General features: G+C 45.1%; 1 protein-coding gene across 3 annotated transcripts in view; it reads left to right on the forward strand.

Annotated features, from left to right (window-relative positions):
• The window catches only part of SETD5 (SET domain containing 5), a 65049-nt gene that overhangs the window by 8581 nt on the left and 30214 nt on the right, over nucleotides 1-26254 (forward strand). For 2 of the 3 annotated variants that reach the window (XR_011740673.1, XM_065845782.2), the window contains exons 2-8: nucleotides 17001-17175; nucleotides 20982-21087; nucleotides 21956-22158; nucleotides 22479-22537; nucleotides 22940-23127; nucleotides 24188-24226; nucleotides 25763-26005. Coding sequence is in view for 2 of the 3 variants with exons in the window: in XM_065845782.2 (XP_065701854.1) it covers nucleotides 17105-17175; nucleotides 20982-21087; nucleotides 21956-22158; nucleotides 22479-22537; nucleotides 22940-23127; nucleotides 24188-24226; nucleotides 25763-26005 (909 nt within the window). In the remaining variant the exon portion in view is untranslated. The remainder of the gene's footprint in view (nucleotides 1-17000; nucleotides 17176-20981; nucleotides 21088-21955; nucleotides 22159-22478; nucleotides 22538-22939; nucleotides 23128-24187; nucleotides 24227-25762; nucleotides 26006-26254) is intronic. The other variant, XM_071812951.1, reaches the window with a different exon arrangement.

Raw genomic sequence — 26254 nt, forward strand, 5'->3', positions numbered from 1 at the left:
TTTATTTAAAATGGAAAACTTGGTTACAGCAGCATATATTTGAAGCAGAGCGATTGTCTGCATACTGCAAATCCCAGCGTGTGCTGCTCCATCTGCTCGCTGTGCGTCGAGGCTTTTAGTTGCGTACCCAGTGAGACTATTTGGTCTGATACAACTAGAGGCAGCATTTTGGCTGTTTGAGGTTGAATAAAGTTATTTAAATGTTAGCAAGTCATGACACCTCCAAATGCATATTGCTGCGCAAAAAAATTCACGTTGGGCGTGAGTGGTATGTCTTACGAGCAAGAAACCTCATCTGCCATGAGGGTAACCTTTTATTTAATGAAAATCTTCACAAGTAGGCCCAAATCAATCGTGTTGGTCCTGTTTGGAGAGGCTATTCCTTTACACACCCATGGAAATCGCCGTTAGTGCTGCTACAAGAACAGTACTCATTCCCTTTCCAGCTTGGAGCATGGGATGCGTCGGTCGGAGAAGTTCAAGAAGCCGGGCACAGAAGCGCTTGCATCTGGCAGCACAAGTCCGCTGTTTGCTGGATTCTGTTCAGATGCCGTGCATTCAGAGTATCCTTTAGAAAAAGCCCGGATACAGAATTTATAAGACGATGAAAAATACGCAGACTTGGAGAAGACTTTCCCCACAAGCTGCCGGAGAATGTAAGAGTGAAATTAAAGTCTCGCAGTTCCTGTTTCCTGCTCCTGTATTTCTAAGTCTTACCTACACAGACAGAAGCAATGATTTAGTCAATAAAGCACTACCATATTCTAAAAGCGAACCTATACGTTGAAACCTAAAACAAGTGAGGTCTTTTCCTGGGCATAGCTTGGGACTGTCAGCTTCACAGTGGTCAGCAGAATTCTGTTGAATCACACATGGAGCAGACGCCCTTGAAGGAGCAGCGAGAATGAAATGGCACGTCCACACGTTAATGAAACTTGTGGTTCTTGCAGAACTGTATGAAAATGTAACCAGAATCCTTCAAGTGAACTCCTTTGGCTGAAAATGCCTTCTATTTTTTGTAACCATGTCACGGAGCAGAGCTGGATGGAGTGATTTAGGGGAGCTGGCTGTTCTTGGAGCCAAGTTTGTAGCTTTCTGTTGCTCTTGCGGTGTCAGAGTTGAAGGCGTCGCTTCTTTTTCTGAGCGATAGTCAAGTGGGCTGTTCCCGTGAGAGTCACAGTGTTGGGGCAACATTGGCAAGGAATTCTGATGTTTTCAGTTTTTACATGAAGAGAAGGTTGTGAGGGAGGAAATAAACGGCCTTGACATGTATTTGAAAAATGATGGAAACTTTTCAGCATTTTGTAAAACAAAATTACCTAAGTTGCTAAGAAAGATGGTTGTTACTGAAATGGTATGTGGGTTTAAAATGTACAAATTCATCTTGAACAATGAGACTTGCTGTTGGTATGGAGGTTTAATTTAGCTTAAAATCTCTGCAGTTAAACTGATAATTCCTGCTTTTTGGGAGGCTGCTGCTTCTCACCCGGGGTGTGTGTGTGGGTCCTAAGCCCGTACTGATCGTGAATGAAACAGCTGACATGGCCACATGGATTTAAATGTTTTCTGGGTGTTTTTTCCACCCAAATGTTCAAGATGCAATTCTGCCAGGGCAGTTTGTCCCCACTCCCGTGTTGGTCAAATCTATTCAGTTAGCTCTAGCTATCATGCGTATGACTCGAAACACCATGTGTAACGTTTCCGAAGTCGTATCCTGTTTTTACTGGTAGGAAAATTAAGGCGCAATAAAGAGCTTGTGTCGCACATCTTATAGACAGCATGGAGCATTTTTTTTTGACTCCTGATCTAGCGGTGCCTTTCAGACTTTTTTAGGTAGCCATCTCGCCCATGCCAATCCTCACCTCTTCCCACATATCTGTGTTCTCTAGCAATGTGTTGCTTCCACTCCTTTGATTTCTTTCAGTAAAGCAACCAGTGTTTTTAATACCGATGTTAATAGGTGTGGTGGGGAGGACATTGTGTAGTGGATACAGGTGAAACAAAACCTCCTGTCTAGTTGTTCACCGGGAAGTGCGGTACCATGAACCAGGGTATTTTTCCTGCTTGTTTTCACTAGCATTGTAATGCTACAAGATAATTCGGGTTAAGAACAATGTTGCTACTGATTTGAACCATCAGGACTGATAAACTATGTGAAGGGGCTTTCAGAGTATCTTGGCAAACTGTGTTTGGATGTTTAGTGTGCACAAAGTCTATGTGTGTTATTCAGAGAGATAATTCCTGGCTGTGCTCTTTTGCTCCTGTGTTGAGATCATTCTCCCCAACTGTTACCCAGCTGAGGTCTTGATAGTTCTCAGTTTTTTCGTAATGACAAAATCATATTAGCCCTATGATAACTCGTGCATGTGAAATTCCTCTTGGTTAAAGCACATAGTCCTGAATGTTTTTTTCTTGGGAGAATTCAGCATCTTGTGTTTGAAAGATAAAGGAGAAAAGACGCTGATTAGGAAACACTGGTGTTTAAGGTACAGGGAGAAGCGTGTAGCTTGCTTCTAGAACATAATCTGTCCAGCTGTGACTTAGTCATCTTCAGTCTTATATAAAATGCATCCAGTCTAAATAGTTGAGCATCTCCCTCCTGAATGCGGCAAACCAGCATCTTTTATGCTTATGTGAAGCTGTAACAAGCGCAGCCCATCCTAGGAGTGCCTTCATACTTGTGAACCTGCAGCATCCATCATGCTGTCAAGCCTCATTTACTCATGTGATGGGATTTTTTTCTTTTTTTTCTTATTCTATTCTATATTTTTCCAAGTTTAAAGAGGTTCCTTGCTGTTGGCAGAGAACCCAGCACTGATAATCCCAGATGGGAGAGTAGAATATGTAATGTGAGAACAACAGTGACCCTCCTGAGGCAGACTCAAGGTTTTGCTCATCTCTGGCAGGGCCAAAAATTGATGCTTAGGGAGGAATGTAAGGTGAGAGTATCACAGGATCTTGGCTAAGATCTCTAATTTCAGTGGAATAGTTCACGCTGTTACATTAAATCCAGCCCTGCTCTCAGTCGCTTTGATTTCACTTAACTATTCTTTAAGGAAAGCGGGATAACTTGACTATCGTGACACGCTTTTGTATGGATAAATATATGTCCACATTAATCCTTTGTTTATGTAATTATGAGGGTTTTGGAGGGATGGGGAGATTCTTGTTAGGAACTGAAGTAAGAACTGGTAAGCATTGTAGGACTGGGCTGTGTGTGTTGAAAGATGTTCTGTGTTTGTTAAGGGATGATGGACATCCTCACTTGGGTAGTCAAGGAAACCAGTGCTGCGAGTGCAGTGTTAAATAAAATTATTGATAAAGATAGGTACTGATAAATCTTACCACTGTGAACATGAAAGATAACATTTAAAATTATATATTTATGTAATTTGCCACTAGCACGTGTATGATGGAACCGTGGGGAAGTTAATGACTTAAGTCCCCAGTGCATGCAATGGAAGAACAGTCTCCTTTGGAGGTGGAGTTAGAGCTCCAGCTTCACTTGGGTAGTTCGAAGCATTCTTCAAAGGCTTTGCAGAAAGTGTTTGATGTAGTTTTAGTTTTAAAAAAAAAAATGCTTTTTCATAAAAACTACAAATGTGCTGACTGTGAAGACTTAATGTCTTGGGCTGATGCTGCCTGGGGACCTCTCGTCTGCAGTCTGGTGCTTGATTTTGAACTCCCCTCAGAATTGTGGTAAATCCACGTGCTGGATTTTAGGCTGTACTTGACAAACATGGTCTAGCTCGTTTGTAAGCTGCAATGCCAAGTGTAAAAACGACTAGGTGAGATTTTCCAGTCTTTGTTAGGTGGAAAGTCAGATCATCAGAAGGTTATTTTTGGCCTTAAAACACATAGTTATGCAAACACTTAGTGGCCCTGGAGAAGAAACGAGCAAAGCCCTGAGCAACCTGATCCAAGTTGGCCCTGATTTGGGGGCAGGAGGGGGTTTCAGTTGGTTAAAATTCAGGGGTCCCTTCCAACCTGAGTTGTTCTGTGCTTGTCTGGAAGTGGAACTGGGGGTGGGGGGTGGGGGGTGCATGTCTGTTTTGGGTGGGGAGGGCAAGAATTGGGAGGACGAAGGGCAGGTTACTCTTACACTAGAAATGGTCATTCTGGATAAATTGCATTAACAGTGGAGATCTAAAATATCTGGGTTTGCAACTTGGAAGCGACACAGCGCTAAAGAAAGTTGTGAGATGGAGTCACCTTTCTATACTGTTCCTCAGAATCTTTTCATCTGGATAGCATTAAATATTTGATAAAGCTTCTGTCAGAGAGACAGTAGTGGGGTAATAAAGTATGTTTAGGGAGTCTGGAATTGTTTTGCCGTGTTTCAACAAAATATATGAAAACATCCAGCTGCAAGGTGATGCATTTGTTAGAAAAACTTCAGACCCACCTATAAATTGCAAAACCGCATTTTGCAAAGCGGTAGCTCAAAGGGCTTTAAGGTCTTTGCAGGTAGTTTCCTGTATGTGGTACTTGGGCCTGTATTTTTTTTAAAAAGGGTTAATGCGATTCTTGGGCATATTGAGGAGAATAAAAAAGTGGGGGAAAGGAATGTGGAGCAAAAATAAGTAATCTTACAAACACAACAACATTGAGACTGATACTGGAATTGAATTTTGGTTTCCATGCTTCAAGAAGAATGCCAGTGTGTTTGGAGAGGATTCAAAGGACAGCTGCAGAAATGATCCAGGGACTGGAAAATAAGCCTCATGATGTGAGGCTTAAAGGAGCTCAACTTACTCAGCTTATTGAAAAGACAATTGAGTGAGGACTCGGTCTTTTCCTAAGAGGACTTGTGAGATTTGCTGACAAAGGCATAACAATATCAACTGAGGTTAGACAAATTCAATCGTGAAGTCCAGTTTCTTAGCAGTGATAATAATTGAACGTTGGAACGGTTTACAGAGAAGGGGAAAGCAGCAAATGTTCATCTTAGTCTTTTAAGACAGGCCTGACTCATTTCTTTCCAGAGAAAATATATTGTGATTTTTGAAAGAACGATGTCAGTGCTCCTTTCCTGACACCAGAGTTTCAGAATCTTTGAAGGTTTTGTGCTGTGATCAGTTGGCACGAGTTCAGATACAGGCACCCACAGTCAAAGCCAAGATCATGGAATTAAGATGAATTTAGAGGAGAAATAGTTAACCTGGTGCTAGAATTGTGCCTTGCATGAGACACATAAGATGTGAAGGGAACTCTGAAATTTAATGCTTTGTGGCTGCATTGTTGGAACTCGGTTCTTTCCCATACTGCGCTGCTTCAGATGTTTCAGATATGGTTAAGGCTTTCTGAAAGCCTCTGCAGAGGAGCCCTGATGTAACTGTGTACACTCACTGTATTCTGATGAGCATTTCTGAATTCCAGTTGACCGCAGCAGAAGTCTGTAAATCTTTCTCATCCTTTTTTAGAAACAGTATTAAGAAAATTGCACAATGGCAATATGATGATAATTCCTCTGAGATGTGAAGTGAGCGCAAGCTCTCCTGGTGGGTTTCATTCTTAAATTAGTGTTGGATATTCTCTATCTCTCAAGGTAACTGTACTGAGTTGGAAAGTTTATCCATGTTTGAAACAATACAAAATAATTGTCAGAAGCAGTATTCTAATGGCACTTGTTAGCTGGTTTTCATGCCATCAAAATGAGAGCACTTCAGTGATTCTGCTCCTCCCTCGCTTTGTAAATTCACCTGGGGAACTGAGTGACTCAGTTTGGTAATGGCTCCGGATTGTGCTTCTACTTTGTATTTGTGTTTGTCGGTTGTACCACTCCCTCGATGCCTGCTGCTGGGTTCCTGTATTTCCACGGATTACCTTGTTCCAGATGCCTTTGCAGACATGCAGAGCTCTTCAGTTGCCTTTGGTACCTCTCAAAATCTGGTGCTTTGTGCAGGTGGAGCTCTGGCAGGTCCTGCAGAGGAGGACCTGGAGCTGCCTGGGCTGCTCTGCCTCTTCTCTTGCGTGGCTGCGTTCCTGCTTGTCCTCCTCCGGGACCACGGGACCAGCTGGGGGGAGCCCCATCGCTCCCATCTTTGCAGCTGTGCTGCGAGGGGACCATTCTGTCTCCTAAGGAAAAAGAGGCAGCTCGAAAACTCCGTAGCTTTTTGAAGGCTGAGCCTATTGATTTGTCACATAAATTGAGCTGGTTTGGGGATGGGAAAGGTTGTCTGGCGACTGTGAGTTTCCTTGCTTGGGGCTAAAGGGATAGCAAACTGCAGAAACGTGTTGGGGCACTACACGGTGCAAGGCAAAGGCCTCCAGCTTTGAGATCTTGTGCAGCAGCCCCTGCTGCTCACCTTGTCCAGACAGCCCTGTCTGTCTTAACCTGCAGAGCTACTCACAGCACTACACACAAAGGAGGTTGTGAAGGCTTAGCAGTAAAGAAATCCACCCCCTTCCCTCTCTGCTGTGTCATCGTTCCCCTCTCCCTAGCGTTGAGAGGCGGATGGAGACGACTTCCCTCTTCCTCAGCATGAGCAGCTCTCATTTCAGCCTCTTATTTTCATCATCTGGTTGTACGTACCTGTGCTTAGTTGCATTTGTGATAATCAAAAAACTTCCTCAATACGTTACTCTGCTCGTAATTCAACATTCAAAAACCCCAGCAGTTGCAGTAGCAGATAGCATTTCATTATTGATGTGTTAGAGAACTACTTGCTCAGCATCGCTTTCATGTGAGCTCTACAAGGAGCACTCGTGGCCGACTGTTTGATGTCAGTGCTCCTGTGTTACCACCCCTCTGTATTGAGGTGGTTGGTTGCGGTGGCGTGTGCTCACGGAGGGTCACTTCTCAAAGGAGGAAATTACCAATTTATCTGCAAGTCAGCAAACTTCTGTCTTTGTTCAGTCATCACTGGTTGCAGGATTTTGACTGCTGATTTCTGGTCATCTGTATTTACTTTGAAAATGTGTTCAACAGGATTATCTGCTTTTCATATCATTAACAAAAAATGGGCAAATCAAAAAAGTGACCGTGGCTCTCAGTGCTGTCTGTCTGTACTGCCGAGCTTTTCTTGCTGATCAGGAAGCAGGTATTGGGAGCTTCCCGAATAAATATTACACATTCATCTCTGTGGTTGCAAGAACAAGCCTTTGATTATCTTGTTTTATCAAAAACCTATCAAAATAACTTACTAAAATTTATATTCCTCAAAGCTTGTTGGTCCAGTATGTTGTTGACTGATGGTTTATTCTGTAAGTCTGACCACTGTAACATTGCATTTGTGTGAACACTCACCGTGCCCTGGGCATGCTGTGCTGCCGTGCCGGTAGTACCTGCATTTTGGAACCAGCACGTATGTTGCCAGTGCTAAAATACAATATGACTTGAGATGCAGGTAAGCCAGAAAAGTCAACCGCAATAAAGAACATCCCTTGAACTCTAATTCAGCATTGGCAAGTGGGTAGAAGCCCCAGAAGGGGAAATAAGGCTTTTTGGCGGATATGCTGGCTTTCAGCTTTCATGATTGCTCTCCACCACTGTCCTGCTCACTCTGTCTGCAATCTAACAGGTTTTGTGCTGGGAAAAGTAGGTCTGCAGGAAATGTGTCAATTTTCTAGTGGTCCCAGAACCATCTTAAATGACCAGGAGCACCACTGGGCACCAGTGCTCTAGTTGGTGGCATTTCCATTTCAAAGACACCCCTGGGAAGGGGCAGCGCAGCAAACTGAGCTTTGAAACCTGCCGCAGTGCTGGAAGATTGGAGAAATCCTCGTTAACCATGTAAAATTCATTGGATTTTAATGCTTCTCGGTGATCACATAGCTTAATTAGTAAGTGGATCTGACTGTCTCGCTGTGCGCGGTGCAGGTTGCAGGTGTTTCGTAGCCCGGTTTCCCACTGGATGCGCGTTGGACAAACCGGTGTTTGTTGGGACAGGGCACATGAGTGTTACATAAGCCTGGAGTAAATCCCCTACAACGTGGACAGAAATGTATTTGCGTGATCTTGAGCCCAGGTGCAAGGCTGCAAAAAAAGGGTTGGTCACAAACCACAGAGGCCAGACTGGAGCCGGGAGGGCACTCAGTGATGGTTTGAGCCAGGGGGAAGGATCAAAACAAGTCCTATAATGGAAAGCAAGGCTGAACCTTAGCTTGGGAGCCACGGCTCTGTAATTGCCACACTGTGGTGTTGCCATGGCTGCCCAGGCTGTCCCTGCATGGTTTCCTGGTGTGTGAGAGCAGGGCCGAGGCTGCCGGCGAGCCGGGAGCTGCCGTACGTGTTTGGGGAGCTTGGGCGTGCACTGGCAAGCTGAGGTGCCGGGAGGATCCCCGGCCCGGAGATTTGAGACTTTGAGCTCAGTCTCTCCCCTGTCTCTTCCCTCCAACAGAGCAGAGGACGAGCTGTGTTGGGTTTCTTTTTTGCAGGATGTTAAAACCCCTTTTTACTTTTTCTCCTTATCATAAGGTCTTGCGTTCTGCCTGAAGCCGCGGTTGCACTAGGAAAGGGGCAGCAATGTGAAACAGGGAGTTCTGGGGGGCACAAGGGGGAGAATGGGCTCGCCAGGCCTGGGAGGGGGTCTCCGTTGTGTTTTGATCCGAGCTCCTTTGGCCGCGTTGCCATCTGCATAGTCTGTGAATAGTTTTCTCTGGCACAGACCTTGTTCCTCAGTGTTGCATCATCTCTGGGAGAAAAGCCAGGTCCGGAGCCCCAGCACAAAGGCTTTTCTGAAGCCGATGAAGCTTGTTCTGTGTGCGGAGCGTCTCTCTCCTTCCTGTCGTCCTTTCCACGGGATTCCTGCAGCGGCCTCCGTCCGAGAGCCCCTTTGTCAACAGCTGCTTTATCTCCGCCGCTTCCTGCACACCTGGCTGATGCAACGTCTGCCTCGGAAGCCGCTGCCGAGTCTCTTCTGGATGGAGTCGGGTTATTTGCCCCGGCTGGGAGTGGCTGGGCAAGCAGCCATCGTCACGTGGGGGCCTTAAATAGATGTATAAAGGACGTACAGCCAGACCTGCCAGGCAGAGAGTGTTTAGTGGGATTGCGGAGAAATTTTTTTCCAAACCCCCCGAATTCTAGGGCTGGAGGTTGCAATCCTACTCCTGGCGACTTGTTTGTGGTTAGCCTGCCACTGGTTGCGACTACGGGATGCTGCTTCGTGCCAGTAAATTGCGCTGATTCCCCTTCTATATTCAGCGACTTCCCATGACTATGGACTGCCCGGATTCTCATGGGAACTGTAATTCTCTGGGTTTGGATTTGATCCTAGTTGTTGCCCTTTATTGCTCTGTTTGCCTCTGACCTTGCATGTGGTATCGGCTTTTCTCTGAAACACCTTTAGAACAATATTTCAAGGTCTAGAGGTGTTTTTTTTTTTCCTCTCTGGGGAGGGGTTGTCTGACAACCTTTTTAATTTAGGATTTGTCTGCTTAGCAAGGTTTAATAGTTACACAGGCACAACCATTCATGTGAATGCTATTGCATTCACAAGCAACAAAATTTAGAACAAGGAAACACCCTGTTCTGCTAGGATTAAACCAACATTGTTTATATTATTAAAATGAATCTCGAGTCTTATTTTAACCATAGGCATTTTCTGGTGTCGGCAGGCCTATTAAATTGAATCTGAAAACAGGATTTCTACGGACAAGGTGTGGTGCACTGAGCAGCAGCGTTTCCAGTATTTCTGTTCCCAGTTGTCTGCTCTGCCCCACTGCAGAAATCTATTGCCCCTGTAATTGTATTTGAAAGGAAGCATGTATTTTACCTGCTTCTGCTTTTAGTCCCGTCTTCTTGGCATCAGCTGCACTTGATGAGACGTGGCAACGTTTCCTTCCTGCCAGCTGTTTGGGCAAAGGCTTAGAGGGGACAATCGCAGCAGTAACATCAGCTGCCACAGCTGGATGCACTGGAGGGTAGTTGTCCAGCCCTTTATCTCAAAATATCGGTTCTGAACCTTTTTGTTTGCGTTTTCTTATTTTTGCGACAGACAGACGCTTGACTGTTCTTCACCCCGTGGGAAAAGAGAGCAAGAAACTCTCAGTATAGAACTGGCATAGCAATTAGGATGTGTTCCCCTCGCTCCAGAACAGCTTTACCCTACGACTCTCCCAAATGAAAAGTTCGTAGAACTGAAGGAAAAGAGAGGTGTTTTTCTTCTTTCCTGTTTCATTTACTTCAGTAATTTTTGTGTCACCATTTCTGTGGGGCTTTATGTGTCATTCTTATTTTTCTCTTGTATTTTTTTTTATCTTTCAAGGAAGAGTGGAAAAGAGTATTTGCAAAAATAAAGTTGTTTTCAGGGTGTTACCTTTTCATTTTTCAAAACTATCATTTTAAATTATTAAATATTTGAAGAAGTTTTTAATCTTCACCAACAACTTGTTATGAAGAGGCAATGTAAACCAGTGTTCTTAGCATAGAAAGGGGCCAAGAATTATTCTTCCAAGTCTGTAGGATTTTCCTGAATTTCTCCACTATGACCATTATTCTTTAAGTTTTATTTTGATGACTAACATTTTTAAGGCATTAGCATTTCATATAGGTTGCTAGATTTTCCAAGTATTGTCTTGTGAAGTTTTCTTGAAGATTCCCTCTGTTTGCAGCCCTTAAAGGACTTTTGATATGAAGTCCTTGGTTGGGATAGTCCGTTTCTCTTTATGTTGAGATTGTTATTCCTTTAAAACATCACCTCTCTCTCTTTCCTGCTCAGCAGACCACGTAAATGCAGCTGGGTCCCTTGTCATTGCCATGGGGTGCAGGCAGTTTCTTGGTGTCTGCCGGATGCTTCTCCATAGACATTTAAGACCTCAGAATAATTTGGTCTGCACAGATCAGTGCTGCTCTGTAGTCTGCTTCTCATTTCTAATTTGACATGTTTATAGTATTATCCTTATGTACAACTCTTCAACCAATTTCAGATCAATAGGAATTAAACTTTCCAGTAAAGTTCCATGATGCGAATTAGATGTTATAAGAAAGTCCAAACAAGCCCTTGTCTGATGTCTCTGGAGTGTGTTGGACTGTAAAGAACGTGGTTGCACTGTCCTGTAGAAGGTATTCCTGGAAGCAAAGTCTTACCTGCCCTCCCTTCACCTCTTATTAAATGTTTCTTCTATTTCTTATCATAATACCTGAAATCCTTAGTGATTCCAAAAGAAAAACACAGGATTTTTTTTTCATCTGCAAAACAAAAATGTTTTGCATAACTTCTTGGCGGATGAAGCAGCAGCCAAGTTTTGAGGTTTGTCTCCGCAGTCTTGGGTCAGTTGCTGAGAACACTTGACTATGCATTTTGCAATTTCTCTGCCTGCTGGTTTGATTTCTTTCAGTTGCTCACTGTCATGATTTGTAGCCCCTTAGGGTGTACTTTGCAGAGGAGTTAAACTAAAATTGATGTTTTCTTCGTCAGATATAATGATGGAATCTAATCCCATGGATGGACATGATAAAAATTGCCTTAAAATAGCTTAAAACTGGTTTAGTAAATTTAATAGAAATATTTTAAGTTTTCAGCTGTTTGAATTTTATCAAAATCAATTGAATTTGTTCGTACCTCTGTTTTAAACGTGGCTTATGTAGCCCTCACTGAACGGCTTTGTCACGCTGACTTGAGCTAAGCAGCTGTATTTGTAGACATTGCATGTCTTGAGGTAGTTTCTGATGTTTCCATCAAGTACTTCAAGCTGGGAATTTATAATATGATTTCATATCTGGTATGGAACAACTTGGCTGATGCATAGGCCCGTGGATACCAGAAGCTGTTGGAAATCACCGGTGTCTTGAAAGTGTCTGATCTTTCCCTGATCCTTGACGCCAGGTCTCGTGCAGTGTGGTGAGCATCAGGTCTTGCTGGTTTGTTGCTTTTTAACACAATTAACAATTTTTAAATGTTGTTATGCTAAGAGCTTATCAGTGCTTTATCATGGTTCTCCAGATCCCAGAGAGCAAGGTGAACTCTGAACCAAAGGTATACATACAAGCACTTCTTTTTGCTTATAATCACTTATGTATAAAACAGAAGAGAGTCTTAAGAAAGCTCTAAGATAAATCTTTAACCATTGCACTATATTTGTCAATAATTTGGTTATCATAGTATGCATACGTAGCTAGTGATGGATACTTGTGTTGCCAGTTATTTCATTCTTTCGGTTGTAGACAAGAACTGAAATCTCCCAGGCCCCATGGGATGGATGGATCACTCTCTTGCTTTGTCAGTCTGCTAGCAGATGATATATGGCACTAATGATAATAGCAAATACATCAATATTTCATTTTTTTTAAACTGGCACAGTTGTTTCTTTGCTTAGTGAACCCAGCTTGTTTTCAGGGCAGAGGTAAGCATTTGTGTTGGTAGACTGAGGCACAATTCAAGTACTTTTAGGAATGTTTCAGAACAAGTTGGGGCTAAATAACTTAAGGATTTGTCCTTACAGCCCTCTGTATGGGTGTCCTTACAGAACAGTGCATCTGCAGTGCTGGGAACTGGGTGCGTTTTTGAGCTAGCCTTTTGAAACACAAAACCCCTGGACCTGATTCTGTTTGCACTAAAGGTACTTGCCCTTCTGTGGGGCTCTGCCCTCAACATGAGTTTTGTGGGTGTGCTGGGAAGAACAAGCAGCTCTTGGTTGGACTCGGGTGGCACCAGCTGATGAGACGGGACATTTTCAGTGTGATTGTTGAAGCACTTCATGTGTTCTTTAGATGCTCCATAGATTTTGACTATTCTGAAGTTTGCAGGGGAAAAGATGAATGAATAGGATCCATAAGGCTGTTAGCATTTTTTTTATAATGCTCCACTTACAGAGAGGTTTGCTACTGATGCACGTAACAGCATTAAGTGTGACCTGGTCAGAATTCGCTGGCTCTGTCCCAGATGAGGCTGATGGAGAAGATGCCAGGGAAGGCTGCACGGCCCAGATGGTGTTTCCAGTTTCCCACCAGCTCTGGTGTATGGCTGTGTGAGATGCAGGACAAAAACATGCTTTGAATTTTGTGACTGGTAACGGTTTGGGAATGTAAAGATGTGCAGCTTGTTATATGTGGAGCTCATCCTATATAGGAGACCTGCAGGCCTGTCACTGAGCACACAGGAGAGGGTGGCGGTTATCATATGGATGCTGGCAATCCTGGGTTGTCAAAGTCTCGTGTCTTCATCCAGTTTTGGGAATTGAATAACCAGAGTTGTTGGGAGGTGTAGGGAGTGGTACAGGAAGCACTTGTTTTGCCCTCTGCAAACAGAATATATGTGAGAAGTGGCCATCGTCAGTGCAGGCAGAGGGGATTTCCTCATCCTTCCTGCCCTGGCACACGTGTTGAAGTTGTATATGATCAGAAAAAGCTTCTCTCAGTTTGTCCAGGATGTGTTTTGTACCAGCATTACCTTCTCAGCAGTGCATGAGGCACTGGATGCACAACGCTAAAATATTTCAAGTCCTCTGTAGGCACAGACCTACAGACCTGCATTGACACTGCAGAGAAATGGGCTGAATTTCTCTGGTCCCCCCGCCCCAGCTTGGTAAATGCTTTTCCCTTGAGCCTGTGATGGTGGGAGGGCACAAGGGGAGAACTTCCTCCCCTGCAAGACAATATAACAGCACCAAATGGTGATGGAGTCTGGGCATCCGAATTTAAGTAACACATGCAGTCTGTGAGGCTGTGCCCGTGGTTTTTGCCCAGGGGTGAATTTTTTGCAGCTCTCACAAATACTTTGTACAGTCCATCACCAGGTGTTGCAGGCCACGGGTGCCCAGAGGTGTCTGTGAGACCAGGGCACTGGTGAAAATGGCAACAACCACATCTGGAAGGAGGAGGCTCTAGCAAGCTCTTTGACTGTGCTTGGTTGTCCCTGTTAATATTGACTTTTAACGCCACAAATAGTGAAAAGAGTTTCCAGCAGTAAATTTTCTGCGTCTGCTTTCTTAGTGACATGGCAGGCAGTGGTTGTGGACGGGAGCCAGCACAGCGCTGCGGCTCTTGCATCAGAAACAGAACTTCAAAAATTAAATTCACTGTTCTAGCAGGTGTTGCCTCACCTTTGCTTGGCCAGCTGGGATTTATTACAGTCCTTCCCGTCAATACAGGATGTTACCTGAAATAATTGAATAGCATATATTTACATTTTAGCTAAGACAACCATGTAAGGTTTTGGTCTGGAGTTGGGTGAGTCCTTTGGTGTGACCTGAATGGGGGTACCAGTGCTGGGTGGCTGTGCAGATGGGTGCTCATCTGGGCTGGTTTCATGATGTTGGGCAAGACTTAGTGTCTTTATACTGGTGCGACTGGTCAGGAGGAAGGAGTGAAAATGCCAAATGTGGGGAAAAAAAATCTTGAAATCCTGCATTTTGACAACCAGCTGTTTTTTGCCTGCTAGACCATCAAAATTCCTGTTTCTCTTTGATTTCAAGAATTGTATCACGAGGAAGATAGGTTTGTGCTGTGGTCCAGAGCTCATCAAACTTTCATTAAGTAAGACTTCGGATTTTAAGAAAATTTCTTCCAGTGGCACTGGTGAGAACTTGGTGCTGCTTTTTCCTCCCATACAGCTGTGTGTTTGGCAGGAAGAGGTAGGAAGGAGCTTGGGGATTTTATGTACAGAAACCAGCCAGTTCAATGGGTGAGCATTCTGATCTCAACCCCAGTGTTTTCTGAGCAGGCTGATGTTCAGGGTGTTACCAGGCCACGTTTTGGGAAGACCAAACCGTAACCTAGCCCGAAGGTGACGTGGTCTTGGACAGCACTCGAGATCAGTCTCAGCAGTTCATTTTGAACGTTAAATTGTCAGAGTTGAAAGTACACGTGAAACAGCAGCAACACAGAGCAAAATCTGAGCACAGGTGGTGGTTGGGCAAGTACTGTTGGTCAACACGAAAGCGACTGAACTGGAATTTGCCTTGTCTAACCTTTCTGTTTGGTATTTCGCGTTTCTCTTGTAATCTCTTTCCCAAAACCGGGAGTTAGTGTTGCACTGGAACAGTCTGGTGTTTGTACAGCATTGGTGGAAAGAGGGTTTCCTATGAGAAGTGGCTGAAAACTCGTCGATTTACCCCAGGACTGACCAGATACCCTGTGACTGCTGAGTCCAGAAGTTCCACCCGAAATCCTCTGGTTCTGCTGAGTCACGAGCAGGCGGGAGGCTGGAATTTGTCCTGATGAAATCTCAGGCTGCTGCCAGCTGCCTATGGGCACAGCAACGGCAGGAGAGCAATGGGGGGCGGGGGGATCTAAGTAAGTATTTAAAAATATTATGGAGGAAAATAAGGGTTTCTGTGTCCCTTAAAAGGGTGAAGGGTGCTTCAGATAGCGAGAAAGCCATCCTGTTTCTTTTAACCTCTTGCCAGTTTTCTATGACTCCGGGTTGAAGCAGGGATTGCTGTCTGTAGCTTGTAGCTGTATTTTAGCAGCGGTTTGTCTCATCTGCTGTCAATGTCACGAGCATGAGAAAGGATAAATGAGACACTTCCTAAAGGTCTTTTTATTTTTCTTTTTGTTTTTCAAAACCCAACACCCTCAAGGACACCTGGGCTGTCGTGGGTTTGAGCTGCTTGTGAGCAGAGTCCTGCCTGTTTGCTTTTTCATCTCCCACCTCCCTGCGAGACCATTGCTTTGGGGCATAACAGGGAATTGCCACAGACCACTTAAAAACCTTTACGTGCTACTTCTGTAATTGGCTGTATGGCTGTCACTATCAGAAAGATTTCTCTTAGGGATGTATATTGAAGAACGAAAATATTTCCTTGTACTAAGAGAAGTGGCCTTTTAAGACAGGAAAAGGCAATATAGTGTGTGGCATTTAAACTTTTTCACTCTCTCTTTCTTCCTTCATTCGCGCTGGTAGTGAGTGTGTGTTTTGGGGGTTTTTATTTGTTGAACAATGGCTGGACTATGGTGCCCAAATGTGAGACATTCACTACCCGTAGGAAAACTTGGCTCCTGGCCCCTCTGGTTTTTCTGGCAGAGCCCGCGGTGCCGGGGAGCGCAAGACGGCTCATCCACGCTGCTGCACAGAGTTATTCCGGGCTGCCCTTACAGTTTTATCCGTGAAGAGGATGGCTAAATTATTGCTGTTTTTCTTTGGTTTGGGAGCTGCCTTTGCTCCGTGCTGAAATGCAGCCTTTCTCCACGTCGCAGGGGCTTTCCTCAGAGCCACGTAGAATAATAGCGCCTTTATGAACGTCTGTGTTATCGAGGTTATTTACATAACGAGGAGCTGATCCCCTTTTACCTCCATCTGCTACCCAACCCATGGAAGTTTGTGTTCATGGGCGATTTCACCGCGCGCTTTAGTCGGCGGGGAGGGAGGAGCCCGGGCTGTGCGGCGGCCCTGCTGTGGCCGGCGGCTGCGCCCCGTGATGCCGCCGTGACTCGCCCGGCTCCCCGAGCCAATGGCCCCGCCGCCAAAACGTCTGATGTGGCTCTGCCGCGGGGAGGTGTCAGCTGTGGCATTTCTGGAAAGTCGCAGCTCACCCGACTGAGTAATCGCTGCAGAATCCAGGACGGGCCTTACTTGCTGAGGGGGGCGGCTGTTGGTGGCCACTCTATGGGTCTCACTGGCCCATGACCTGGGCCCAGTGAACGCAGATACAAGCGGGTCTCATGTCTCAACTCAGTCCACCTCAGCTCGTTCTCATTGTCCTCTCAGATGGGGCTTTGCCTGCAGCTTGTTTGGGGCAGGAGTCAGGAAATGCTGATGAAGGGCTGCGGGTGATACATGACAGCTGCTGCCTGTATGCAGAAGGAGCTAATAGATTGCTTATCTGATAATTAGTCCTAAGTTTAGTTGGGGGAGGGGGGGAACTATTATCAGCTTTATGGCAGAGCAGCTCATTGCATGTCAATCTAAGACTCTAAAAAAATAAACCAAACCACCCCCAAACTACCACCATTTACCTCCTCCCTGGCCCCACATATGAAACTGAAGTAAAAATGATGTGGCGTGTCACTGATGGAAATCTATTTCTGCTTTTCTTTTGCTGTGCAAGCCTTCTCAGGGGATCTAGAGGGAGACCTCATCCTGTAACGGAGATGCAATGCTTTGTTTCTACCCCGGTAGGTTTCCCCATGTCCGTGACGTGTTGGCCGAGGCTCTGCGGCTCCTCTCCGCCCTCGGAGCGGCCAGTCGCTGCCCTCTGGACTCCGTGATCCCCGACGGGCGTCATGAGCATTGCAATCCCTCTGGGAGTCACCACACCAGATACGTCCTACTCCGACATGGCTGCAGGATCGGAGTGAGTGTTACCCCACGGAGGAGGAGGGGAGGGTGTTGGAGGGCTGGCCCTGGAATTGGGGCTGCAGGATCTTTTGCCACTTGGGAGAAAGAGGGTGCTGGTCCGCTGGCTGTGTGAGAGGTGAACGCGGAGACAGTCTGAGTGGTTAACAAATGCAGTTTTGTGGAAATGGGTAAGTTTGACACAGGAAACAGGGAGGAGGAGAATTCCAGCCATGTGAGGCGCTCAGCCATGGGTTTTATATCAGCTTGACTAGTAAGTCTATACTCAAGTGCGGGCAGTGTGCACTTGCTGTGCCCATGCTTGACAAGGTGCAAGCCAGCTCCTTTGCCAAAAACTGTGTTATGTGAGGGATTGCTGGTCTGAGCCTCCCTCTCAGCAGAGCCTGCTAGCTCAGACTTGGTACCAATCTTACATGGCTGATTTCTGGGCCTCTTTGGAGCTTGGCCAGGGCTGTGAGACAGCATCAGCCTGTGCAGACACTGATGTTGTTTGTGCCCCTGAGCGGGTTCAGAGAAGCACATCTCAGTGGGCAATCCTTCAGTCCTTCAGGGTCCCACCACAGGACCCTCTGCAGGGTTCTCACCACAGCCATATCTCTGAGGCCTGCTGGAAGGGACTTACCATTTATTTTTAAAAATTCTGCTTCTGCAGGAGTCAGGAACATTTCAAATCCAGAAAATATTGCATTGTGATGTTTTCTTAAAACCCTTGTTAGAATGATGTCAGCTCAGATGAGTACTATGTTTTTCTCGGGGGCGAGAGGGAGGGCTCAAGTTATTTCTGTGTGCTTCTACCTCCTGCTTTCCTGCATCCTTCTTTGAAACAGACTGTAGCATCTCTTTACAAAAATTTACAAAGGGCATTTTGGAGATAGATTCCCCCATGTATTATTTAAAGGTACCTACTGTGCAAATACCTGCCTGTCAGATTGATCAGTGTCGAGCAGATATTGCTGCAGACTCTATTAATTTTGAGCTGTAAGAGCAGTGGGCTGTTGTTTCTCCCTTCCATCTTGCTCTGATTTGACTGTGCACGGAGTTTGACCACACAGTCGCACTCTCTGCGAGACTGCTAATGCTCTATTTGTCTGTCTTGGCACTGGCCCCATTGTAGGCATTCTTCTTTGTGATGCTTCATTCCATCCTAAAGCCCATATTTTTACATGTTGTTTTTGATCAGGGAATCAGAATCGAGTAAGTCACTCATCTGCAGTAGGTATATGATTCTTCACTTTTCAAGACTGAACATTCAGTATTGCTTGTCACCGTGCTTCTCCCACACCAGCACTTTAGAAACTCAGCATGCAGGAATTTAAAGCTGTTTATGACAGGAGGAAGAGTGCTGAAGAGGTTACTCATGTATTAGGCACTTTGCTTTCAGAGCTGAGCACGGTAGAGAGCCAGATATATCTACACATATCCCTTGTTAACACTCAAACATCAAAAAGACTGTCTGTAAGCCTTCTACAAATCATTTTCTTTTTCCCTGGTTGTAAGAAATTTGTAGGTCCAACTCAAGGCTAGGCCGGAGTGCTTTGAAAAAAGGCTTTTGAAGATTTCTGAATTGGTTTCTCTGTTTTCTGAAAATTGGGAATGCCAGGACTTTGTTCTCCAGGCTTTGCACTGATGCACTGTCACTTAGCGCTGAAGTGTCCTTCGCGAGTCTGTTCAAAGTTAAGGCCGTCCTTTGCTTCTCCTTTGGAATTCTGCTAGTTTGATGCACAAAGTCTGGGGTACCTGAGCTTCTTGTCTCTCACAAGGGGTCAATTCCGAAGGTGTGCATCATGGAGGCAGTGGGAAGGTAGAAGGAAAACAAGCTGGCCCTCTTTTCAGACTGAACTTCGGCATCTTCCCCGGGTCTCTGATGCTGAGGGGGGATGAAAGCGCTGAGGCGTGTTTGTGCTGGTCTGAGGGTGACGTGGAGGCTGCAGGGCAGTTCTGCTGTGTGGGTCCGGCTGCGTGTTGGAAGTTGTTGAAGCTCCGTGGCGGGTGCTGCTGAGGAAACACGGGCCCCAGCGCTGTTGCCCCTGGACACCGTTGCACCAACAATCTTGAAGTTTTATTGCTTATGTTTGCGGCAGCATCGCTGGTATTCCATGCTGACTGGAGCTAGGAACGTGGATAACTTGGACAGAGGATGGATCTGCTGCTTAGACTGTTTAGGCTCTTTTCCTTCTAATAGTGTTTCTGCAAATACGATTAAACCTGAATGGATTTGACTCTGTACCAATCTGGAAGGCCTAAAGGACTGTTGCAAAGACCTAGAAAGGCTGGGTTATGTGGCAAGCTCTACATGGTGTCCTTTTATAAGTAGTGTATCCTCCGAGACATATCGCCATTTGTATCTCCTGCTTTTGACTGTTTAACTGGTTGTAGTTACATTGAAAATGAACTGCATTAATCATGTGGTGCGCCTAAATCCTGAGCTACAGAAGCGTGGTTTGCGTAGTTTAAGGTTTTCTATGTTCTGCAGTTCTTTGTACAATAAATGATTCCTCCTTTACGTTGCAAAGGTAGATCCACCTTACTTCAGAATCAGCCAGAAGCTCAGAAGGTTTCAGTGCATTGGAGAATATATCAGGTTTAGTGCCAGGGTGGGGCAAACTTCAGTGCAGTAGAGATTTGAGAGCCGATGGCAAGTGCAAAGGGCAGAGGGGTTAGTGCTCTTGGGTGGTGCCTTAACACAGCCCCACGCGTGACCGTGCCCATCGGCATTCGATTACTGCCCGATTCGTGCTGACAGTGTAGGATCCACTGAGAATCTGCGAGATCTCACCACAGCAGCAGAGGTCCAAGGTAAAGTTCTCCTTTCCTGTGTTTTTCTTTCCTGCTTGCTATAATTTTGAAGAAAATTTCATCTGCAGACACGATTCAGTAACATTCTGCTGTATTCTGGTAGGGGCCCTACCTCAGATCTGTGCAGACGTTAGCCGACTCGTATCTTCTGTTTCTAACAGTGTGTTTCTTGGCTGGTGTTCTGCCTGTGGCCTCATTATCTAATATTCCCTGCATTGAACTGCAGCTCTCCCTTCTCTGAGTAGAGTTTCTGCAGCTTTCTGTTAAGGGATATACCTTCCATTTTTAGCTGCTTTTTTTCACCACCGTGTGGTGGAAAAGCGCATTGTACCTCAGCAGCGAATTCCCTGTTCAGCACACTGCACACACCATGTTGCTGCATAGAAAGCGCAGGGTGAATCTCATTTGTCTGTGACCGCTTTCTGTCCAGGTCACAGATTTTTGTTGCCTCTTCGTAAGAGGGAATCTCCAGCTCCTGGTCGTTGTTGTCAGGATAGCTACAGGTTTCAGGCAGGCTTTATCACAGGACATTGGACTCGGTTGTGTGAGGGAGAGAGAAACAAGCACAGATGCAGGAAGGCTGCTTCACTGCTGTTGGAAATAAATCGTTGCAGAGATAGTTCTGTTCAGTGGCTTTGAGATCAGGCTGGCTGAGTTCAGACGTGAACGCTGAACTAGACCCGACTTCCTCAACTATAAGGAAACTGAGCTTCTTACGTGCTAATTACCTTTGTAACTTCCCAGTTTGAAACCCAGTTTAATGAGTTATCCAGGGTGGCCCTTGCTCAGTTGCTTCCCGCTGTTGAAAGCAGGTTCATCCTGCACAACTTCTGCACACATGATGCCTGGTGAAGCGCATAATAACACCTCAATTTCATGAAGTTTCTTCATTTTGAGCTCATGTGTCGAATAGAAAAGAGCAGTGAAATGCTGGCACTAAAAAAAAATAAATAATACATTTAAAAATGATGTTATATTGATGGGTTTTACTTCTGGCCCTTTCTGCAGCCCAGAGTCTGTGGAAGCTAGTCCAGCTGTCAGTGAGAAGAATGTGTACTCCAGCCACGGCTATGGGGCCACCCAGAAACACAGCTATCGCGGGCTGCCTTACGCAGTGAGTACTCTCTCTGCAGTGAATCAGCTCTTTACTGTCTACTTTATTATTTTCTCCTTGTTCCGTAGTTCTTTGCCTGTTAAGCTGTAGGAGTTTTGACTTATTTATTAGGGAACACTGAGTTACAGCTGAGTTCTGCCATACACTTTGCATGTGTGTGTTTATTGTTTGTGAAGTCTTGCATACTCTATAGCAAGCTTTATTAGTGTTCTAGGTGATAGATTTTTAACGGAATGAAGTGTTGAATATATATGAATATATAATATTTTCCTGGTGGTAACTTTATGCCCCATTTGGTTTATTGTCCACTATTTATATTGTTTCAACTGTGCAGAATTTCATATTGGTAACTTATGACGATGAGAAACAAGGAGCAGTCAGGAAGAGTGGGAGCATGGCTTGAAACTAGGGGATGAACAAAACATTTAAGAATTATTGAGATTGGAGGGGACCTTTGGAGATCATGTAATCCAACCCCCTTGCTCAAGCTGACTCTGCTTGAGCAGGTTGCCCAAGACCACATCAGGCTGGGTTTTGAATATCTCAGCAGACAGAAACCCCACGACGTCGCTGGGCAACTGGTTCCAGCATTTGGCCCCTGATGTCATCTCGCATTATTAGCAGTACAGCAGTTAATGTTGAAATCTCCTAGTTGTTTTCATAGGTTTTGAATTTAATCCATTGGTGCAGAAGAAAACTGTTCACATCTTTCAGAGCTATCGCTTTACTTTCTTGGTAGATTGAGGGATTCAGAGTGCTGTTTTATACCAGTTGTTAAGCAGTAACCTGGGAATTGTGGATTTGGGACTTCAGTTTCTAGGCATCATGATTTCACCTTAAAAGTAGTACTGCAAATACTCGTTTTCAGGATCATAATTATGGAGCCCCTCCTCCTCTAACACCGCCTCCTGTCCAGACCATTATACCTCGTGCAGAACTGAATGGCCTGCATTCGCCTGATGAGGAGAACTCCGGGGACAGTGAGAGCTCCTCAGAAGGAGAATCCATTCCCGCCTGGTGCCACTGCAGTGTCTCCCAAGATGGTTTCCTCCTCAAGTGTGAAAAGTGCAGGTAAGCTTTGGTGCAGTGCAGATCTGGACTGCTCCTTGTGTTGACTTCTCATACCAAACCGTGTCACGTTTGGGCTGCGGGATGGACTTCGTTTTGCTAACTGGAGTGTTCTTTGCGGTACTTTACCTAGTATTGACCCTCCTCCTTTGCGTTGTCAGCCTGACAAGTGTTGGTGGCACCAGGAGTGGAGATGAGGCTGTTAAATTGATGTTCTTATCATCCTGGGCCCCACTGAGGGCACGCATCTTGTGACATCCTGTTGAATTTCAAGTGACTTTACTCCTACAAACCAGCTTCAATTGTGCATTCTCCTTTGGCAGAGGAATGAGCAGGGGGAAGGTGATAAGGCTCCGCCGTCGGAAGCAGGACAACGTGTCAGGTGAGCTTGAGGGTGTAATTCTGATAACGGTGACTTTTGCTTTCTTTCTACAAGACCTTTGTCTTTTGGCTGCTGTAATCATCTCACTGTGGTCAGTTCCCGCTAATGTTTTTTACTCCCAACAACTGGAATTTTGTCCTCTCCTCCTGCCTCACCTTAGCTCTTGGGAAAATCAGATTATCTTTTGAACAGAAAAGGGGAATGCTTGTCAGTACCATTCTGTGAGATATCAGAAGTTTGGGAGACCTGTTCCCAGCTGGGTGGGAAAACTGGGAAGGTATCATTTTCTCAGGAAAGAGCTATGCAGGGTCATCAAGTTGTCTTGATGAAAATAGACATAAGGGTAAGCTGTTCTCTCTGGGATGAACAAAGATGTTGCTAACAAAACACACCTCTCTACAGGTGGGGAGAGCAGTGCAACCGAGAGCTGGGATGAAGAACTTTCTCCCTCTACGGTGCTGTACACAGCTACGCAGCACACCCCTACAAGCATCACGCTGACCGTCAACCGTGTCCGTAGAAGCAAACCTAAGAAGAGGAAGAGAAGTACAGAAAAAGCTCGCACTGCTCCAAAGGCCAAAAAGATCAAGGTATGTGGAGTGAGACAAGGTTGCTGCGGTTCCTACCAAATGCTGTGTGGAGTATTGTTGAGAGCAGGCTGACAAGCTGGCAGCAGACAAGAAACTTTTGTCCTGTCAGGAATTGCTCTTTCTGGTGTAATAATGTGACGCCTTGTATTTGTGACCTGCTAGAGTACGTGGCTGTTGGTTTAAAAATTACCTTGCTGGAACTCCACCCTTATTTCTCAACACTGTTCATTCATGCTCAGAGCTTGGATTCAATTACATATTTTCCCTTCTACTCTGTTAGGATGTGGGGAAATAGCTTTTGGAGTCTGTCTGTTTTGTGGCAAAGGGGCTGTTTGTGAATGGAATGAAAGATGAAGGGAGCATGGCATTTATTACCAAGCTGTGTTAAGGAATCTGAGCTGCAGAGCTTCTTGATACTGTCCTTCGGGGACAGAGATAGTGTCAGTGTGGAAAACTATGTAGGTAGTGATAAGCGTTTGTTGAGGGATGACTTTACCGTCTTGTTTGTGTTCGGGGACTGAAGTAATTTTGGATTGCTTATATTGGAATGCAAGCCTGTGAGCAGCTGGTTCTTCCTCATTATCTGCTGGCTTTACCGTGGTTTTCCCCAGGTTAGATTTCCCTTGAAGTTCTAGTAGGCACCAACTGATTAAATAAAAGACTGGGAGCAGGAGCCAGGTGAGGTCTTCAGGTTTTTGTGGGTTTTTTTGTTGTTGTTGTGAACCAGCTTGATTCTGTTGCTGGCCCTTTCTTCTGTCAAAGCAAGTGGGGTTAGTCAGGATAGTTTTGATCTTGAGATTTTTACTAAGTACGAGGCGAGGCTTTTTAGTTCAGAAATCCTGACTATCAAGCTTTTCAGCAGTTTCCACTGGATTTGAATTGCAGAGTCTTTTTGTACAAGTTCATCGCTGCTTGTGTAGGTCTTCCTGTAATTCTTGCCATCTTTCATTAAGGGTTGGTTTGTTGGAGTAAGATCTAGTGTGGTTCTGGGACACCAATTCTGAAAAGATATATAATACTTTGTGTTTTGTTTTGTTTTTTCTCCTTGTTTGGGGGATAGGCTTTTCGAGAGGGCTCCCGGAAGTCTCTGAGGATGAAGGTGAGTAGAACCGGGAACATTCGGTGGTGGTGGTGGGTTTTTCTCCCTATATTTTGTGCCTGTCTTGGTTTGCCTGGGGAATTTCTGATTGTGGCACCAACCTCAGAGTAATCTCAAGCCTTGCTGTGCACCACAAGCAGACCTATTCAAAAGGGAATTGCCCCTTGAACCTTGCTTTTGCTTCCAATAACTTTCTGTAAGGTAATGTCATCCAGTTCCAGGAGATCTGACTGATTCATGACACCTGGGAGTGGGGTGTTTGATGTAAGGGATGTAGAACTGGTTGTGGCCACTCTTCTGTGAGGCCAGTTATCATTTGATTGCATCAAAGTTATTTGAAGCTTGGCCATTGAAGTACTGCACAGCTTTAATGTTGGGAGTCCCTTGCAGTGTCACCTTGTTTCTTTCCACATCCTCTTACTAGGGATGGATGAGATAAGTTTATCTGTGACCTTCTGCAATACTGGTAGGTGTGGCTATCTGATAGAAAGCTTATTTGACAAAAAAAGAAAACACAGATTTGCACTTAGAGCTAAATGTGCTCCTAGAAACACAAGAGGTGCCTTAAAGTTCACTCAGTTCCATCTGCCCCTGGTGCTGTAGCTGACAGTGGCTTCTCACAGGTGGCTCAGAGGAAACTGTGTGGTGTGTCTGTCTGCACGCACCTGTCTCCTTCGTGTGAAAGTGCCCTGAAAGGGCAAAAATATGTGGAAATTCTTAAAGCTTTTGATATATATGATGAAAAGAAAGATGGTTCTTCAGAGGTCCTTGTCACTAATACCTCAGTGTCACATATGTGTCAGTCCCTTATGAAGCCAGTTAAGTTACTGATCTCTGGAGTATCGTTTGTTGAATTACTTCAACTGTTGCCAAGTAAAGAATTAAGTTTAATGTTTTGGTTTTCCTACCAGTTTCTTCTTTTCCCTGCCTTACAAGATGGTATAAATGGGCAATCTGCTTTTGTCCTCATTTCTTTACACTGCTTAGGACTTGCAGTTTTAGCCTTCTGGGTATTAGCTTATGCCTTACGTTCAGTTTTGTGAAACCTTGGTGACCATTTAGCTAGGGAGTTCAGCATTATTTTGGGATCAATCACTGCAAAGATTGAGATGCAATCAGCACCTTCTAGCATTATGTTGGGCATGAGTAGGTTGACTGTGGGACAAGCCTACATGAGATTTATTTGCCTTTGTGTGTTGTGTGCCTTTGGGTTTTTGATCTACGTAATTATTTTTCCAGAGGGACTTAAAAAAGCTTTTTTTGGCCTTGTGGTAGCTTACTTTTCTTGTGTGTAACAGTGCCAAGTGCCAGCTCTCAAGAGGTCTTAGTGCTGCACAGAGTTCTTCATAAATTCCTAAGTGTCGCTGTTGTGCAACGTTACGGAGGATGCAGGTTCTGAAAACAGTGTCCTCATAAATGACGCTTTCTTAGCTTGGAACAGATTTGCCTTTTTTGCAGCATATTCATACGCTCAGAGAGCTGTGGACAGTTTTCCTCGTTGTGTGCTAACTGTTCACCCTTTGCTGTTTGGTGCAGAATTCCCCTTCTGAAGCACACGCCTTGGATGAAAACACAGCCGAAGGGTGGGAGAACCGAATAAGACTCTGGACGGATCAGTACGAAGAAGCCTTTACGAACCAGTACAGTGCTGACGTCCAGAACTTGTTGGAGCGTCATCTAAACTCTAACAAAGACTGTGTGGGCAAAACTGTGATGCTAGACACGATCAACAAAACAGAGCTGGCCTGCAATAATACCGTCATCGGGTCCCAGATGCAGGTAAGAACCGTTGGGACAGAAGTGGGGTACGGCGGCTGGTCCTTTGGTTTCTAGACATCAGGTGTGGCCACGAGGGAGCAATATCATAGCTGGTCATGTAATATCAGGCCAGTGGGCATAGATTTGATATAAAAGGGAACAGAAGAGATGCCAGTACCAGGATAGATTCAAAACCACATTCAGCCAAATCAGTGTTGCTAAGCTGGGGATATTTTGTGCGGTTCTGTGATATGGTTCACAGGTGTTTTA

This window comes from Patagioenas fasciata, chromosome 10 (assembly GCF_037038585.1).
Source record: "Patagioenas fasciata isolate bPatFas1 chromosome 10, bPatFas1.hap1, whole genome shotgun sequence".
Lineage (NCBI taxonomy): Eukaryota > Metazoa > Chordata > Aves > Columbiformes > Columbidae > Patagioenas > Patagioenas fasciata.